Source organism: Rhea americana, unplaced genomic scaffold, assembly GCF_003343005.1.
Source record: "Rhea americana isolate MKP2758 unplaced genomic scaffold, rheAme1 scaffold_51, whole genome shotgun sequence".
Classification (NCBI taxonomy): domain Eukaryota; kingdom Metazoa; phylum Chordata; class Aves; order Rheiformes; family Rheidae; genus Rhea; species Rhea americana.
The window spans coordinates 2,257,688-2,276,566 of record NW_028186657.1 but is presented as its reverse complement, the minus strand read 5'-3'; the positions used below and the strand labels follow the sequence as shown (position 1 = coordinate 2,276,566).

The following is an 18,879-nucleotide window of genomic DNA, read 5'->3' as shown; positions in this document are numbered from 1 at the left end:
CAAGATCGTACTCCCAGTTCGTTGCCTGCAAGGGGCCCCTTGTAGACCCATTGGGGCGGAATGGGAGATGAAAATGCTGYGGAAATGGCTGTGTGTCAGCCCAGCGAATGCCAGGGCCGCGTGGAGCCAAGCTCCACGGCCGGCCCCGAGAGCCGTGTCCCAGCTCCGGCGGGGGGTCCTCAGCTCTCCCTGGCTGAGGAAGGGGTGCCCYGGCCGAGGATCGGAGCCTGACTTCCCATCAGAGCGACCCCTCGTGCAGAGATGCTCCAGCTCATATCTGCTTGTTTGTTTTTCCTCCCGCAGCTCCTTCTCCTCTCCTTYGCGCCGGTGATTTCCGTACCTGCAGGAGCCATGGCACCCAAAGGAAAGGTACGGCACACCCCGCCCGTGGGCGCTGCGGCAGGGCCGGCCCCGGGGCTGCCTTGGCTCTCGTCGGGATGCCCTTCCCGGCTCCGAGAGCCTGGCTGCGGGGCAAGCCATACCYGAGCGGCAGCTGTATCCCACAGCCGCACCGCGGTGGCGGGTGCGGGGTAAGATCCTGCAGTGGAGCCTGTTTACATTGCTCCCGCTCCAGCTGGCTCCATAGGGACAGGGATGGAGCAGATGGGGGGAAGGGCGGAGGGAAGCTGGGAAGAAGCTGCGAGAGAAGCACAAAAATCCTCTTGGGAACAAAGCGGGATGGGAGAGGGAAGTGGGGCTCTGGGATGGGGAGGAAAATGGACATTGCAGCAGGGATTTGGTGTTTAGCAGGGGAGAAAAGACGTCGGAGAGAGGCCGGCGTGCGGCCCGCAGTAAGCAGCTCAGCCGGGTTTGGCTCCCGCTGCCCACGTGCGTCCTGATCAGTGACAGCCCCAGCGGGGCCGGGACTGCGCTGCCCAGCCTGTGTCGGCCGGGGCTCCCCGAAGGGCAGCRTCTGCCAGCACGGGGCAGGGGCTGGGCCGGGGTGGGGGGCGCGTGCGGGGCAGCCCTGGCTGTGGCCTGGGCACGTGGGCGCCCTCGGGTTGGGAGAGCCCCYGTCTCCTGCCTTCCCTGCCCACCGGAGAGGCCCAAGGCCGCCCCTGCTCCCCTCCCAACCTGGCTTTTCTCTCTGAGGGCACCCAAGTTTCGCTTCCCTCCAGGCGCAGGTGCCTTTGCAACCTGCCATCTGGCAGCTCGGTGAGTGAATGCCCCAAATGCCCCCCTGCAGCCAGGAAAACGTCTCGGCGTGGGTGGAAAACCAGCAGCTCCAGCTTGCAGCTGTACGGGGCTGCACCCTGCCCGCGGGGTTCCAGCTGGCCTGACCAGGGCAGAGCACTCCCAAGCCATCTGCAGACCCCTGCCCTGCCCCTTGGGCCAGGCTCCGGCTTCTGTTCCCTCAGGGAAATGGGCAGCTACTGCCTCAGACCCCATTATCCGCAGCCTGTGCTTCCCACCCACTTCCAGGTGGGAAACTGAGGCACAGCAYGGCTGCGCATCCCAACCTGCAGCTGTGCGCGGAGCCYGCGGCAGGGCTGGGAGAGGGTCAAGGCTTTGCCTCCCCAGCACCCGGAGCTGCACGTGGGCTCCTGGCGCTGGAGGAGGGTCCRTGTCACCCCCCGGCACGGGAACGCCGGGCACCCCTTGGTGCCACCCCTGCGGTGGAGCGGAGCCAGCTGAGGGGGCAGCAGGGCTGGTAGGAAGTCCAGGGGCCCAAGCGGCTGAGCAGCCGGCAGAGAAGAGAGCGTGAAGCCTCGCCGGGAATTTTGCCTCCGCCCTCCCGGCCCCTGCCTGGCCTATTTATAGCTCCCCGAGCCGGCGGGCTGCAGTGACTCAGAGCCTGGAGGGGGGGAGGGCTCACAAGCAGCTGAAGTCGGGGGGATGCAAAGGGGGATGGAGGTGCGAGGAGGGCACAGCAGCGGGATGCCATTTCCCTCCCAAGGGACATTTCTGCACCACCCTAGGGCTTGTTCCTAYGAGCGTGCAGGGAGCACCGGGTGAGGCGCAGTGCTGAGCTCCTGCCTCAGTTTCCCCTACGCAGCAGCAGCTGATGCTCGGAGGGGAGGCTGCTTGGCCAACGGGGCTGGCAGGGTAGGAGCCGGGCGCTGCTCCTCGTCCCTGTTTAAGGAGGGCCAAGACCTGCCCGCCAGCCCCATGTGCCAGCACTCTCTTGCCACCCACTGTCCTCTTGCTGCCACAGCCTCCAAGCAACTCCTGTGCCCGATAACTCCCGGTCTGCACCTCTGCCAGGCATGTGTGTGGGCAGCTGTCTTTGCTGAGTGAGAAGGGCCTTGGGAGCTTACGGGAAGCTGGGCTAAATCCAGCCTCCCAGTGAATCACCTGCAATATGATCCCGTCCCCATCCCCGGCAGAGTCTCAGTGTCCRAGGGTGCCTGCCTGGCTCCCTGCGCGCCTCGAAGGACAAGGACGGGCTCTCCTCTTGCCAGACCTTGCCGTTGCCATGCAGGAGATCCAAGGAGGGCCCACCAAGCCTGGAGTGTTTCTTGCGGGGGAAAGAGGCTTTCCCCATCTCTTGCTCGCTGCGTTGTGCCGCAGTGCGAGCAGCTGTTCCCCGTGGTGGCTCTGCTCCTGGCCGAGCTCCAGCGCCCAGTGTGTTCCCATGCACCAGCCCCTCACGCTGGCTGCCCCACTGCTGTGGCGCAAGGGGCCGAGCGCCCAGAGGAACTGGCGGAGCCGATCTTGCGTGGCCCAGCAGATGAGGGGACCTCCCATGTCGTGCCCAGCAGGCCCCTTGCAGGGCGAGAGGGCTGCAGGTGTGGAATGCTTCCTTGCCCCTTCCCTTGGTTTCCTTCCTGGATGCCCTCACCCTGTCAGGGACGTGGCACTGGTGGTTCCCATCCTGTCTGGGGACAAGCTGGCTTTAAGTCTTGAGTCTTTGTGCAGCTCCCAGGGATTTTAATCAAGCCCAGCAGCTCTTCCTGAGTGAGCAAGCCTGGGGAGATGTATGTACCTGCTTGGTACACAATAAAAACTGGGTTGAATTATGTGCCRTCAGAGTTTTCGAGGGTCCTGAAGCAGCTCAGTGAAGCTTCTTGATCTGGCTTGCAGCCTGCTGTTCCCTTTTCTGTTCCCCAGGAATGACCCTAACGAAAATTTGCTGTTCAGCTCTTTCCTTCTCCAGTGGGGAGATTTTTCAGTTCCTTATGTGGAATGTGGAGCCAAGCTGGTTTCAGATCTGCTTCCACCCTGGGCTTAGGCTGCTTTTGGTCAGAGCTCCTGCCCCAGGTTTTGTGCGGGCAAATTCCTTGTGTGATCTGCTTCAGAGCTAACCAGCTAGGAGGGAATCGGGGATGTGGGGAAAGCRCTGGCCCCGTTTCCCCTTGTGTCTTCATTTACATGATCTCCTTCCTGGTGTATCCATTGTGTAGAAGCTTGAAAGCCCCGAAGGAGCCGAGGAGCAGCTGGAGTGAACCTGGGGGATTTCACAGGTTCCTGGGAAAGTCTCTCCTCACAGTCTCTCTTCCCAGCTGGAAAGCAAAAGTGTTCAAGGAACCTGCCCAAACGCTTGGCTCTTGCTGACATGGATAAGGAAGATTATGTTTAACTTTTAAATATACAGTACAATGGGCAAATAAAGAACAATGCCACTGAGATAAGAGAGGGAAGGTCATGTACTACAATGACCTGGAATGCAAACAATTTATGCTGGATAACAAATGAGAGGAAATAATTGAAAAGAGGAACAAATACTTACGTTTGAAGCAAGCTTTGCCTTCAGAGAGCCCCAAAAGAGAGCTGATCTCACCCTGTTCCTGCTCACCATCTGCATCTCCACCTTTTGACTTCTTTTTCCCTCTTTTTTTCTGCCATGATGTCCAAACTGGGCCCGGCTGGGAGAGGGGGGTGGAGCCACGGGAGTATCTTTTTCTCCTTTCATTTTCTTATCTCCTTTCTTCTAGGTCTACAGGGGGTCAGTGAAGGATTTCCCAGGCTTTGATGCCAGCCAGGATGCAGAGGCCTTGTACAATGCCATGAAGGGATTTGGTATGGATGCTCTTCTCAACCATCACCCCAGGGTTGTCCTAATGTCCCCTAGTCCTTTGGGTTGACTCCTTGCATGTTTGAGCATCTTGCATCACTGCCCTTTCAGCCACCTGTCTTTTAGCAGCCTGCCAGACTTTTCCTGACTCTTATTTGCTCCCCGTCAGCACCAGAGCACGGCAGGCGTTGCCCCTTGGCTCTGCCCGTCCTGTTCCTCCTCCCAGCCCAGAATCAGAAACAGCTTTGGGCATGGCAGGATCTTTAAGAGGAGCCCAGATGTGGGGGATGAGACAAATGCCACTGAYGGGCTCTCTTCTGCAGGCAGTGACAAGGAGGCCATCCTGGACCTCATCACATCCAGAAGCAACAAGCAGCGAGTGGAGATCTGCCAAGCCTACAAGTCTCTCTATGGGAAGGTAATAGCAGAAGCACCTCCTCCCTGGCCAGTGCCCCTGCCACCATTGCAGGCTGGCAGCAGCTCCCCCAACAAGCCCCCACAGGACTCCTGCAGCTCCCCAGCCCTGAGTCACACAACCTGCGAAGGAGGAAAGGGCCTCCCAGCTTTAGTCCTCCTACTGCCCCTCAGAGCCAGAGATGCTCACCTGGGCCAGCGACAGGACCTGCTGCTCGCCGCAGGTGGGAGCTGGCCTTTCCCAGCCCCTTTCTCCCCCTCTCTGCCAGGACCTCATCGCAGACCTCAAGTATGAGCTGACGGGGAAGTTCGAGCGATTGATTGTGAGCCTGATGCGGCCTCCTGCCTACAGTGATGCCAAGGAGATCAAAGATGCCATTGCGGTAAGAGGTTGGGGGCAGTCCATGTGGAGCCCTTCCCTGGCTGCCCCAGCTCACCCCACATTTCATGGGGCCCCATCTCTCCGCTCAGGGTATTGGCACCGACGAGAAGTGTCTGATTGAGATTCTTGCCTCCCGCACCAACCAGGAGATCCATGACCTTGTGGCTGCCTACAAGGATGGTGAGAGCTGGGGGTGGGCAGGGGATACTCGTGCCTCCTCAGGCTGGGGCAAGRGGCAGAGTTAAGGGGATCTGGCTCCAGGCCCTGACTTCTCCTCTTTCCACTAGCTTATGAGAGGGACCTGGAGRCTGACATTGTTGGAGACACATCAGGTCACTTCAAGAAGATGCTTGTTGTTCTGCTTCAGGTAGGTCCAGCCAGCCTCTCTTGTCCTGCACTGGTGGTAGCCAAGGGAGCCCAGCAGGGCTGAGCCAATGTTTGTCCCACAGGGCACCAGGGAGGAGGATGACGTGGTGAGCGAGGACCTTGTGGAGCAGGATGCCAGGGTGAGGCCTGGTGGATTGCTGGGATGGCATGACATTTGGGCAGGGATGGCATGGAGGTGCTGGTCACGCTGGGACAGTCCAGCTCTGAGGCTGTGAAATGCAGTGGATATCAAGGGTGCCTATGCTTGTGCAGAGCCTAGCCTGAACGACACTGATTTGGGCTTTCTGCCATCTTTCCCGTCCCTCAAGGATCTTCTGGAAGCCGGCGAGCTGAAATGGGGCACTGAYGAGGCCCAGTTCATTTACATCCTGGGCCGGCGAAGCAAGCAGCACCTCCGCTTGGGTGAGCGTTTCCCATGAGTTCAGGGCTGGTTTGAGGGTAGCTGCAGGGTTTGGGCAGCTCCTCCTGCCAAGTCTGCCTGGCTGGACACCTGGGTCCCCAGGGCTCCATCATCTGCCGACCAAGTGCCATGATCTTGTCTGCACTGGTGGTGACATCCTTGTTGAAAGCACTTCTTAGTATAGTGCTGAGCAGCAAACTGGGCCTTAAAGTTGTGGGGTCAGCTGGGCCCCAAGTGGCTCATCTGGCTGGACAGACAACCAAAGGAGTAGAGGAGACGCTCTGCTTTGCCCCACAGCGGCCTCACGCGTAGGGCCACCTTTGCCATCTGCATATGCAGCACCTAAGCTGTCGGGATGTCCTGCCGCAGAGTGGATCACGTCCCCGAAGGGGGCAGCACTGCTCCTGCCAGCATGTRCTGGCCATTTCGGGAGGGCTCAGCCGGGATCTTGTCTCACTTGTGCTCTGCAGTTTTTGACGAGTACCTGAAGATTTCRGGGAAGCCAATTGAGAGGAGCATCCGGGGAGAGCTGTCCGGCGACTTTGAAAAGCTGATGCTGGCAGTGGGTAAGTCAGCCCCAGTGGTCAAGGGTGCTGCAAAAATATTATTTGCCTTGCTGGGGATCTGAGGTCTTAATGAAAGAGTTGGTGGGGCTGATGCTCTTACAGCTGTGSCTGGTGTTAGGTAGCTCAAATCTGGGCACATGCTCCTGGGAGGGATGTGTGTGAAGAACAGCATGAACTCTTAGTGTRTGAGAATTGAGAGATGCCTGTCCTGGGGACTGGCTCAGATAACATTCATGATAAACAGCCATTCACACCTAAAACTGGTCATTCTGTGCCGTTCCAACCACATGTGCCATGAGTGTTTACAGGCAGTTCCCCCGTGCGCCTTCCAGTGAACGTGCAGGCCGTTCCCTGCTGTTGTTGGACTGTCTGTGCTCCTGCTGCGTGAATTGGGGGCCAGGAGCCAGCAAACGCTYGTATGTCCATATCCCCATTGCTATAAAAACTGAAAATGGACAAGAGATGAAAAGTTCCTTGTGCAGGAGAGGAACCATGGAGGTCCTGCTTGGACCAGCCTGTGGCAGTGCCTGATGTTGCACTGATTTACAGCTAATGGCAGCAGACAATAACCGCAGTGTCTGAGACACARCGAAGCACGTAGCTGTGAAGGGGATGGCTCTGGATTGTGGGCAGATAAAGTCGTTCAGAGGAGGCACCAAGGGYTGGTTGCTCCAGGGAAGCCAATGAAAGCAGACAGCTAGAAGGATGGGTGGTGGTATGGTGACTGAGAGGCTTGGGCCAGGAAAGGGAAATGGGAGCTTGGAGGTGTGGAGCTGATGCCCCTGGGTCAGGGGCCTGAGTGAGAGCAGTCTGACAGCTTCCTGGCCTCTCTCACCTCCCCTCTATTTCCCCCCCAGTGAAGTGCATCAGAAGCACAGCAGAGTATTTTGCTGAAAGGCTCCACAAGGCCATGAAGGTGAGTGCATCATCCCCTTTCAGAGCCAGTGCTAGGGGAGCAGAGCAGAGGAAAGCCTTGCCCCGACATGCAAGCCCTCTTCCTTAGAGCCCACGAGAAGCCCTGCACGTCTCTCTCCTGCTCCATGCCATGGCGTGCCAGCAGTAGAGTGGATGCTATAGGGCAGGCTGATAGCCTGTCTATGAAGACAGGATCTATAAGACTGTGGGGTCTTTGCTCCTCCCCTCCCTGCACCCCAGGGTAGACATGAAGTCATCTTCTCCAGCAGAGGAAACCTTCAAAGCACTTCTTCATTTAGCTGGAGCTGGGTGGAAATCTGATAAAAGGTCCCAGATGCGATGGGCTGAGTGACCTCCCCAGGCTAGTCCCTGGGGCTAAGCCCATGGCAGGGCCAAGCAGGCTGYCCAGCCCTCACTGTTTGCTGTTCCAAGGCTTGATCCCGGGACTCATCCATTGCAGGGGCTGGGTACAAGGGACAACACGCTGATCCGCATCATGGTCTCTCGCAGCGAGATTGACATGCTGGACATCCGAGAGGTGTTCAGGACCAAATATGAGAAGTCTCTCTACAACATGATAAAGGTAAACATCAGGGGTTCCCTGACAGTCGTCTGCTGAACTCCTGTTAGCAGTGTTCTCACCCTGGCACCAGCATACTCAGGAGGGCTGAACACYCTGTCCAGCTTGCTGTGTGCAATTCTTTGTCTCCAACTGTCTTTTCAGGAGGATACATCTGGCGACTACAAAACGGCCCTGCTGAAACTGTGTGGAGGCGACGATGAGTAAGAGCGCGTATCACTACCTGTCTTTCTCTTGGACCATTCCTCTGGGTGACCTTGGGGTTGTYCTGGGTGCTGGGTGCAAACCTCCTGGCCTCCTGCAGAGCCTTGTGGAACATCTTGCTGGCAGGTTTTGCTCCAGATCAGGAGCTGGACAGGAGCGGCAGCACTTGCAATGGGAGCAGCTCAGTTCAGAGGGCTCTGTGGCCCCTCTGTGTRACAAACCACAGCRCCATGTCCCCCCCGGCTTGTGGAGRCAGCCCCACAGAGGCAGGGGACGCTGGGGCAGCTGSCGAGAGGGGCTGTGCATCCTCCTATCCCTGAGGCTGAGAGATTGGGAAAGGCAAGGCTGGCGGGAGGATGCTTTGGAGGGGCAGTGGAGACAGTTCATGGCCTGCTTCCCCCTCACCCCCAAGGCTCCCTCCACTGGCTGCTTGCCTGCCCTCACACAGGTAACTGGTGTGCAACCCCCTCGCACCACTGCCAGCCCRGCTGCTGCTGGCACTGCTGAGTGGTGGGGCAGGATGTGTTGTAGGGTGCTCCACAGTGGGACTGGAGCCAGCTCTTGGCCCCAGGTTGATGTGGCGGCATCGGTGCCTGGTGGCAGCACTGGCTGCCCTGTGCCACGCGCAGCAGCCCCATTGCTCACTGTCCTTGTGTCCTTGCCCTCCTGTTGCAGTGCYGCAGGTGAGTTCTTCCCTGAAGCGGCGCAGGTGGCCTACCGGATGTGGGAGTATAGTGCAGTGGCTAAAGTAGAGGTCAGCACCGTTCCCCTCCTGCCTGCGTCCCTTGCTCAGCTCCCTGCCAGCTTGAAAATCACTGCTTCTCCTTTCTGCACGCCAGGGCTTGCTGAGAGGCTGCAGCCAGTCCGGCACCTCCTCTCTGCCTCCTGCTCTCTTCTCTTGAGACCTTTGGCTCTTCTCTGGTGTTGAGCATGAGATTGGCATGACATAATCCTGGCAGTGCCGTGGTCTCCACTAACCAGACCTCGTTTCTAAAGCCCSATCTTGCAGGGATAGCAGGCACTGCATGTTTGTGCAATGCACCACATGCAGCCTCAGCTTCAGTGCGTRGCAGAGATGTCCCCTCTCCAGGGCTGAGCTCCTTATGGGCAGCTTGCACTGAAGCTGGAGCTAGAGGCTCGGCCAGTGGGAGGTCTGCTGGCCCTCACGCCCCAGGTAGCATGCACTGTGCATGTGGCAGGGAGGTGTATGGGAAGGGTGCTCATCTGGCTGCAGGTGATAGGAAGAGATGGGTAGAAAAGCTCCCTGGGTGCAGCACACAAGGCTAAGTGCCCTGTTCACTTCGCTGTAAGCTGTGAAAGGAGCTAGGAGGGCAGAATTACACCTGACTGGGGGAAGGAGCAGGAATCCTTTCAGTTATTCCCCTTTTGGCTTGCAAATGATGCAGTTAAACCCAACAGAGGTGCCCACACAGTCAGGAAGAAGGTTACTGCACCAAGTGCCACACCAAGAYACCAGTGTCCACTGCCATCTCCTTCCCAGCCTCTGCTGGCCTGGCTGTGGGTTGCCCTTTGGAAGGTGGCAGTTAGGGCACATCTGCGCTGAGCCCCAGCACTTGCACTAACCTACCACTTGCTTTGGCCTCGGCTTGCTGGTTGCCACCCTCCTCCCCAGCCTCCCTCAGGAGTGAGCCTAAAAGCCCTCTGTGCCTCCGCAGCTGCGAGGAACCGTGCTCCCTGCAGGAAGCTTCAATGATGATGGTGATGCGCAGGTGCTCAGGAAGGCGATGAAGGGGCTGGGTAAGTAGGTATTGTGTGCACAGCGCTGGCAAGCCTGCATCTCCTGGCCCGTGGGGGAGAGGCTCTTTGGATCAGGGAGCAGAAAAAACATTCTGGCCTGCCCAGGGCTGCAAAAAAAGGCCAACTTTGGAGTTGCGGGAACTGCCCCTTTTCCACGTCTCCAGTTTGCAGGGACGCGCTATTACCAGGCGGTGACGTGCCGCAGTTATGGGTGACAGCGTGGCTTGGCATGGCTCTTTTCACTGGGCTGGCCGGGAGGGCGCAGAGCCCTGGGGGCTGTGGCTTGCAGCTCTTTGCAGCATTGCTGCTGTCGTTGCAGGCACAGATGAAGGGGCCATCATTGAAGTCGTCACCCAGAGGAGCAATGCCCAGAGGCAGCAGATCATAAAGGCGTACAAGGCTCACTACGGCAGGGTAACGCGGGCCCATCCCCTTTGCCACCAYGCTTCCTTCCTTCTGCCCGTGTCCTTTCTGATATCTGATTCTCACTGAAAAAGTCCCGCTGGAGGAAGGGGAGGGGGAACCCAGGAGCCTTGCTTTGTCCTGCAGTGACTCCCCTGAGAAAGACTGAAGTTTTCAAAGTGGCTTCCCATTTTGTGTGTGCTGCCAGCCCAAGACGAGAGCATCTATTTCCCTACACTTTTTAAGGTCCTAGGTCCCASATGGAGGACTCCAGAACTAGGCTTTCCCCAGAGCCACCCCCCAAAATGTGACTTTAAACAGCCCTGAAGGTCAGCCCAGATATGCCTCACCTCAAAGCAAGAGGGTCTCTTTGAGGCCAGGGAGATGCAGATCACATCTGGCATGAGGAATATTATTCCTCTTCTGTAGGAGGAAGTTAGGGTTTTGGCAATTCCAGCCCTAATGAGCTGGTTAAATGCACTTCTGCTTACTCCTCTCCGCTCTTCCTCTGTACAACCACCTGCTGGCAGGGAGGATTTGGAATAACTCTTATTTCTCCTTCCATTGCTCATGGGTGGGTATCCAATGCTGTTTTCCTGTTTTCTCCCTGTTCTTGCCTCAGCCAATCCATCCATGCCAAAGGAGCAAGGGACAGGCTGAGGCTAATGCCTGAATGCTTTTGCAGGACCTGATGGCAGATCTGAAATCAGAGCTGTCGGGCAGCTTGGCAAAGCTGATCCTTGGGCTCATGCTGACCCCAGCGCAGTACGATGCCAAGCAGCTGAGGAAGGCTGTGGAGGTAATTGTAGCACTTGTAGGACCAACTTCAATMTGTGGGGATGACACAGTATTTGTYAAGTTTGTATCCATCCTGCCTGTGRCCCAGGGGAAGGTGTTGGAGGATGGCACACTTGTTCTCTCTCTTATGGACCATACTAAGCCAGGGCTGCGAATCAGCCCTGGCTTTGTGTGCCACCACCTCTTCATGTCCCGTATGAAAGGAAAGCAGAGCAAAAAGCACCAAGACTAAGGCTGATTTGCACTTGAGACCCGCTAGGAGCCCACTATGGCTTGTTTGCAGCCARCATGCTCTTGCCAGCTTTTATCCAAAGCCTTTCAGCAGGTCGTAGGCTGCTTTGCACRGTATTTCCATTTTGCAGCAGGAGGCAGTGCCTTGTTGACTGGCTCAGGCAGCATAGGTGCAAACCAGCTATATGCAGTGCTATGCATTGGGCTGGGCCAGCAGGACCCACTCTGGTGGTGAGGCTGAGCACCCTTCATCTCCCTGCTGGAGACCCTCCCTGACAGCAGCACTCTTTGACACTTCCGTGCTGGCTTCCCCCAGCCCGTGGGGCCATTGGGAGGTTTCTGTTGGCAGCCACAAACCTTCCCCTTCAAACATCCCTAGAGCTGCTGCTTGACTTGGAGAGCAAAAGGACTCATCCCTGAGCTGGTTTGCTSTCTGTGGCCCAGGTTGCAGGGCATAGCCTGGGGTCTTGCATATTCCTGGCTGCAGATACTAATTCTTGCAACYGTAACAACTGTGTCCTGCTACGCAGAGGCAGGAAATGGAGCCTGTGACACGCAGACAACAGACACTGCTGGGCTCAGAGCAAACCTGGTCTTCATGGCCACCACCCTCCCACCCCCTTTTTGTGGAACTCCAGGAAGGGAATTCACTTGCACACCCTAGAAATGACTGAATAAATCCCCAGGCACCCCTGCCTGGCAGTGGCACTGAAGCAGTTGTAAATGGAGGTGAGAAGGGATTGTATGACCTAGAGATTTGGRGGATGATGTAGTGCTGAGCTCAGAGCAGCTTCTCCTTGCTTTRCACTGGTGGAGTAATGCAGGAGGGCTGTGAAATCCCCTGTCCTGTGCTGAGTGTTGTAGTACCCTCCACGCTACTCTCTTCCAGGGGGCCGGCACAGATGAGAGCGTCCTCATAGAAATCATGACCACAAGAAACAACCAGGAGATCAAGGCTATCAACGAGGCATATCAGCAAGGTACAGCAGCAGGACACAGCATGGGGAGCGTGCAGGGTGCACTGAGGGTTCTCGGGACTGGCAAGGAGAAAAGGGTATGTTTAATGCTTTACTTCTGTATGAGGCATTTTGCTCAGGGTACAGCTGCTATCTCTGGGCTGGATCCACAGCTTGATGTTGCGAAGGTGCCTTAGACCTTCCAGGCAATAGCAGCGCTTATTCAGGCCCAAGCCTTCATTAAAAAGCAGCAGAAATGTGGGACAAGGTTGGCCAGAAYCCACAAATCTGTTCTATCATTTCTCACATCTCTAAACCACACACTTTTCTCTGCCTCTTCTGTCCATGCCCCCTTCTCCCTAGGGAATGGGAGGAGCTGCAGGATCAAGGTTAAATCCTCAGACTCATTTATCCCAGAGCCCTGGTTTTAAATAGTCATCTCTGTAACCCCTAGGAGTGTGTGGGTCCGAGGTCTCTCCAAGTCATGGTGAAATACTTCCAGTTCTACTACCACAGTTTTCTCCCTAGAGATCTCTTTTTGCAATGACTCCTTTCCTTCCTGAGCACCTAGAACAAGAAGGCTCTGCTCTAGTCCAGAAAATTAGAGCTGTCCAGCTGATTCCCATTTCCTTGGGCCTGGAAAAAATCAGGTGGAGGCATTTGCATCAGAGATGCAAAGGATACAGGATGGCCACCACCCTCTGCAGGTGCAAGCAGTTTCCATGGGGATTGCTGGCACAAAATGCACTGGCAAGTAGGAAGCRGAGCTGGACCCTGGATGCAAGGCTCAGCTCCCCCCTTTTTCCCCAGCCTACCATAAGCGCCTGGAAGATGACCTGAGCGCCGACACATCAGGATATTTCAAGAGGATTCTCGTCTCCCTGGCTCTGGTGAGGGCAGCTCTCACGATTGGCGCTCTCACGATTGGCACTCTCTCCGGGGATGGTGTCTCTGCACTGCTGTGTGGGAGAGAGTCTGTGTGGGGCAGGTGGGGGTGTGTGCAAGGATGCGGTTTAGGGGAGGAGAGAGTATCACTGAGTGGCTGGGCAGGGCTRGTGGACCCTGTTTGCATCCCTTCATTGGGGCTTTCTCAGAGATGTTAGCTCCCTAGCTCCATGACTTTTGTATTGAAACACAGGGCAACCGTGATGAAGGACCAGCGAACCTCACACAAGCTCAGGAAGATGCYAAGGTAAGGGTGTACTGGAGGCCCACCATGCAAACAGGGTGGGATTTGGGAACACCGAAGAGCTTCCTAGCTTCAGCGGGAGCTAGACAACRTGGCTGTGCTGTATTGCTGGTTGTGTGTAAAAGATGGACGTTATGTCCCCTGCTCTGGAARTAGCRTTCTCAGGGAACCTAACGGTGCTGRGGCAGTGTCTCTATAAAGCTGCAAGGAGAAGTGCCAGGTGAAGTGAAGCCTTTGGCGGCAGATCTCCGAGGTCTGATTGCCACAGCCTGGCCAGTGCCTTGGGCTCCTCTGCTCCTGGCAGAGGTTTTTCTCTGCATATGGAGGCTGCAAACTGAGAGAGCAGGCTGGGACTCTGCCCAGGGAGCTCCTAGTCCCAGTTCCTGGAGCCTCCCTGCTGCTGCACCACTGGCTGTACAGAGCTGCCACTTCAGGGTCTGGCAGCCCATAGCAACACTGAAATTTGGCTCTTTAGTTTCAAAGGCTGCTTTGGGCTGGCCTGTGGGAGTCACCCACCTYGTTGTTATGCATGGGCCAGCCTGAAACCTAAGCATGTCACCAGCACCTGCGATGAGAGCCCCAGCACCCAAACCATCTCAAGTTTATTGGGCTGCAGTAAGCAAGGGCGGGAAGGGGAAGGCCAGGCAAGCAGAGATGGCCAAGTTGAGTGTTAGATCCCACTCAGCCACCTCTGGAGCCATGTGCCTCCTGGGCGCGGGAGARCCACAGCTCTTGGTGCTGTGCACTTTAGGCTCCCTTTCCTGCACCTGCAGGCAAAGCCACCTCTGAATGGGGCCAGAAAGATCAGTTTTGAGTCCAGCCTGGGTGCCTGTGTGCTCCACAGTGCCTTGCCGTCCTGTTCACTGGGGCTGCTTCCCAGCATTGTGGCAGAACGGGGCTGGGTGTGCCCCATCCCCTYGCTTTCCTTTGGTGTGCAGCAAGACGTGTCTCTGGGGGGTGCCTGGAGTGGGCAAGGGGCTCATTTCTGCAGTGAGCATTGCTCCACGGTGCCTCAGACCTGGGGCCTGGCCCTAGGGACCACCTTACAACCCTCCTGTTGCCTCTCCGAGCTCACTGCAGCACCTGCACTCCTGCCTGGCCGCTCTGCTTCAGCACTGCGGGCTGCTGCCGGCAGAGGGAGCAGATGCCGCTGCCGCTGCACTGTTGCTGCTGCGCCACTGCCGCTGTGCCACTCACCTCCTGCTTGGTGCAGAGAAAGAGAGAGCCAGGGATGAAAACCAYGGGGATGTATTCTAGGTGGATGGACTAGCTGTGCTGGCAGTATCCTGCATTTTGTCAGCAAACCTGGCCCTTGCCCCCCTGCTGCTTGGGCTTGGCAGAGAGGGACAGGCTGCCCTCAGCCGGCTCCCGGCCACTCCTGCCCTGCTCATCCCCATGCCAGGCGGCGGTTTCATCAGTCCAAYGAGCCATGACTTGTGGCATCCCCTCTGTACCTGCTGGGGCCACGCAAAGATGCTGCCCCTCATAACGGAGCCCAGGCGGGCTGGCGGGGTACCAGTGGGAAAGTGCTACCCAGACCCTGAGACCTTGGCTTTGGCTGGGTTTGCGGGCTCCTCTGTGTCCCAGCACCGCTCCGACAGGACGCTGTCTCTTTTTTCCCCCAGTGCCCCTACCTGCGATTTCCATTCCCTGTTCCCAGAGACTCCCGGGAGGGAGGGGAAGGGGTCTTTGACCTGCCAGCACCCCTGTCTCTGGGGCTCTGCAGTTTCTGCCTGGGAGTGCGGACAGGGTGCTACGGGGTCTCGAGGGGCATGCTTTGCTTGGCCAAAGCCCCTGGCAGCCAGCAGTGTTGGGCCAAACAGGAAAAGGATAGGGGTGGCTCCTAAGATCACAGTCACTCATGGGGAAGCCAGGGAGCTGGGGACACATCTTCTGGGTTTTTTTGCTATGTTTCCCTCGCTTTGTCAGGGAAGGATAAAGGTTATGCAGCACCTTCTGACTCTGTTGTCTTCCTGTCTCTCTTTCTCTCTGCCAGGTTGTTGCTGAGACCCTGGTGAGCGCCTGCCCTTTTGCTCCTCAACCTTGTGCATATTTAAGGGGATGCTCCAGGCCTTGGGTGCTGGGCCAGAGGAGCATCCCCATACTCCCAGCTCCTCTGGCTGTGGGGGCATGCCTCTTTGCTCCAGGCTCCTCGCAGCAGGATGGGGTGGTGAGGCAACAGGCAGGCTGGCGTGAGGGCATTTCCCCCAGCGCTGCCAGAYAGGTGGATGCAGTGCTGCAGAGGGCAGGGCAGGAGACAGACAAGCTGCCCACTCGCCCTTCGCGAGGCTGGGGACCAGTTCTGCCCACTAGCTGCAGGGGAAGGCTGTAGTTGAGGGAGAGCAGCATTCAGGCCTGGCTTCTCTGCCATATGGGGAATTGGGGAGAGAGGATCTTTCTACTGAAATAGCCCAGTGAATGTGATGTGTAGAGCATCTCCACTAAGCCCGGCACCAGCTATGGCAGTGGTTTTGCCCATGGACAGCACTAACGTGACCCAGCAGGAGGGTGGTCTGTGCGTCTGGTAGCTTTGAATTGCCTGTTCAATATTTGTAACCCCTAAAACATCCTCCAAAAAAACGAAATATCCTAACCACTAGCATTGCACAGATTTTTCATAAAAACTGGGAATCATCTTTTTTTCAGAGGTAATATATGTATGCATGTATGTGCGTGGGGGTGTACACAGCTGTATACCACCAATGCATTCTTCTCCTAAAACTTCGACAGAAAACACATTTTTTAATTATATATATATATATATTAAAAAAAAAAAAAAGCTAGGGAGCCTTCTAAGAACAGAAAACCTCTTTGCAAGAGGGAGTCCAGGACTGGCTGTCCCAAAAAGGGTTGTTTGACTCTTTGCCCCTCTCCATTATTCCTTTGCCCCTGCTCCCTCTTCATTCTGGGATGCTCTTGCAGAAACTCGCTGATGTCTCCAGCAATGACTCCAGTGACTCCCTGGAGACGCGCTTCCTCAGCATCCTGTGCACCCGCAGCTACCCCCACCTCCGGAGAGGTAGGACCACATTGTGTGTTGCTGCCAGCCCCAGCCAGGACACRAGCACTTCAGTTTGGCCTGGGGTGGGCCAGACCAGGGCTCCCAGGCAGTGGGAGGTTGGGGTGACCCTCTGCCCTTCAGTGGTAGGGATGAGCTATCTGCCAGGGGTTGTCAGGAGGAGATGGTGTGGCCTTGCATTTGGGGTGAGCTGGTTGAGGCTGCCCAAGGTGGCATCTGACTCGGTCTCAYGTGGTCTAGAAGTCTTAATTTTTAGGGTTTGGGGATCTGGGGCTAGGATGGAGCTGCTTGGTGGTGACTGTCTCCTCTCATCCATCCCTAGTGTTTCAGGAGTTCATTAAAATGACCAACCACGACGTGGAGCATGCTATCAAGAAGCGGATGTCAGGAGATGTCCGGGATGCATTCGTGGCCATCGGTCAGTGCCTGATGGGTGCTCCTCGGAGGCTTTCTCGAGGCTGCTCAGCAAGGCTGGTTGCCTCAGCTGCCAGGCCCCTTTACCAGGGCATCACTGCCTGCCCATTCTCATTGCCTTTAAGCCATGGAAATTCCCAGCACGGCACTGGATCGGGGTGTYCATGGGGCCATCCTGCGGGGCCAGCCCAGTAGCAGAGGAGGGTTTTGCAGCTCGCCCTGATGGATGGGTGAAAGGGTGGATGTGTCTTTTCCATGATGGCCTAGTGGCATTTACTGTGCTTTGGCAGTGCCCTTGGGCTGTTGCAGAGCCTGGAGCCCACTGTCTCTCCCCAATCTGTGTTACAGTGCGGAGTGTGAAGAACAAGCCAGCCTTCTTCGCTGACAAGCTCTACAAGTCCATGAAGGTGAAAATTGGCTCCTTCGGGGCTGGGTGGCAGGGGTGATGACGGGCAAACACCCTTCAGGGAGCTCTGATTCAACCCCACAGCAGCAATGGGATTTGGCCTCTGGCCATCCCTGGGGGAGCAGGGCCAGGCTCAGCTCAAGATGTTACTGGAATGGCCATCTGGGATTAGTCGGGGATGCAGCAGGTCCTTCTCTTGTGGGCACCGGTGCTATGTCTGAGGGGAGCCCCTGACTTGGACTGTGTTGGAGACACCAGGAAGTTCCCAGAACTCCTCTCCTTCTAGGGTTATTTGTTCAAGCTCCCCTTTGCAGGGTGCCGGCACAGATGAGAGGACCCTCACCCGCATCATGATCTCCCGGAGCGAGATTGATTTGCTCAACATCCGGGGCGAGTTCATAGACCTGTTTGACAAATCACTGCACCGCATGATTGAGGTGAGAACCCATGGGTTTCCTTCCCTGGCACATCAGCTTTTCTTTCTGAGCCCTAGTGGTGCAGAGCCTTGTGTGGTCTCTGCGCTGGGAATGGTGCTGAGCCAAGCACTCAAAGGCTTGGCTCAACCTCAGGAGCAAAAAACAGCCCCAAACAGCACAGGTTTAGCAGATYTGGCTGTGAAGGGGTTGCACTGCCCAACCTGCTGTACCTTGTGGGTTGGCTGCAACRTGGAGTTACTGCCCATGTGTCCGAGGGCTGGCCTGCCCCACGCCCCAGTGCTGCAGCGATCCCAAGCAAGCTCTATGCAAGGACTGTGCTCATCTTTTAGCTTCCCAGAACTTGCTATGGTCCCCATGCCATCTGCAATAAAAACACCTATACCAACCACCCCTCTAGGACTGGGAAGACAGCCAGCAGTCCTGCTCCTGTCCACACTACAAGCTGCGCTTCCCCAGGGCAGCGAGAGYGGCACGTGGCTCTCTGACATGGGTTTTTCTCTTGCAGAAGGATACCTCCGGCGACTACTGCAAGGCTCTGCTGGCCCTGTGCGGGGGGGAGGACTAGGCCATGGTGGGCCGCTGTGGGAGCCCTTCCTTCGCATCTGAGCCAGCATTTGCGCACACACCGCCTTGATGTCACTGCAGCTTTGGGGGCTTCAGGGAACACTTGGTTCCCCTTGGAAGACAGCTCACTTTGTGCTAGAAAATGGCACTATGTTGCAAGCAGGGGAGTCTTGGGGAGGGGTGCAGAGGKGCCTGTGTAAGGGAATTATGTCTGTCTCTGTGCAAAATGATTCATACTCAAATGTGCCACTAACCCAGTAACTTACCCAGATAGAGAAGACGATTTTAAATCTCAGAAATAAAACCTTGATGTTGCTGACACTGGGCCAAGACCAGTCTATTTATTGTGGCAGGTTTGGATAGGACCAAGCTCCTGCTGAGGAATCAGAGCTTCTCCTTGCTCCTGTGGGCAAATGTGGTCAGTGCCAGCCTGTGCTGGGCTGCCAGCCCTGGGGAGGGCAGCACACAGGACTCGGGTGCAGGGCTGCCAAATGTGCCTGCGGCTGGCTGCCACAAGTGGATTTCACCATGAGCTTCACTGGGCAGCTCTGAAAATGCCTGGTGGGTCTCGTGCTGCTCTCCAGGCTGTGGCCAAAGGCTGGATCTTGTGCAGATGATGGTGTTAAAACCGGAGGCACAGACCTGAYTTGACGGCATCTCCTTTTCCTCGCACGCAGTTTCCTGTGCTCTCAGCCTGCTGCGGGGGCATTTGAAAGGCACATGCCCCTAAGGCTAGTTTATGTTTGCATTTCCCCTAGTTCCCAGAAGAAAATAACTGGAATTTCCAAAAGTGGGGAATCCCACCGCTTTCAATTGTTTCCAAGTCAGAACAAAACCCTTTAACTATCTAAATTTTCCTTAGAAAATTTGGTGAGGAAAGGCTCACCTTCACAATATCAAAG

At 56.6% G+C, this 18,879-nt stretch overlaps 1 protein-coding gene across 2 annotated transcripts; it reads left to right on the top strand.

Annotated features, from left to right (window-relative positions):
* Window positions 1–280: 280 nt before the first annotated feature.
* Window positions 281–18,296, top strand: ANXA6 (annexin A6). Of its 2 annotated transcripts, XM_085317910.1 has the most exons (25): window positions 281–369; window positions 3,876–3,960; window positions 4,279–4,373; window positions 4,639–4,752; window positions 4,841–4,931; window positions 5,039–5,118; window positions 5,201–5,257; window positions 5,447–5,540; window positions 6,009–6,104; window positions 6,962–7,020; window positions 7,480–7,602; window positions 7,744–7,802; window positions 8,479–8,557; window positions 9,480–9,561; window positions 9,881–9,975; window positions 10,649–10,762; window positions 11,882–11,972; window positions 12,759–12,838; window positions 13,087–13,140; window positions 15,134–15,151; window positions 16,060–16,156; window positions 16,479–16,574; window positions 16,919–16,977; window positions 17,291–17,413; window positions 17,919–18,296. In XM_085317910.1, exons 1-25 carry the CDS (start codon window positions 352–354, stop codon window positions 17,976–17,978), a joined length of 2,019 nt encoding a protein of 672 aa, XP_085174036.1. In that variant the 5' UTR covers window positions 281–351; the 3' UTR covers window positions 17,979–18,296. The 2 variants fall into 2 exon arrangements, with proteins under 2 accessions (XP_085174036.1, XP_085174037.1); XM_085317911.1 differs by lacking the exon at window positions 15,134–15,151.
* Window positions 18,297–18,879: the final 583 nt, after the last annotated feature.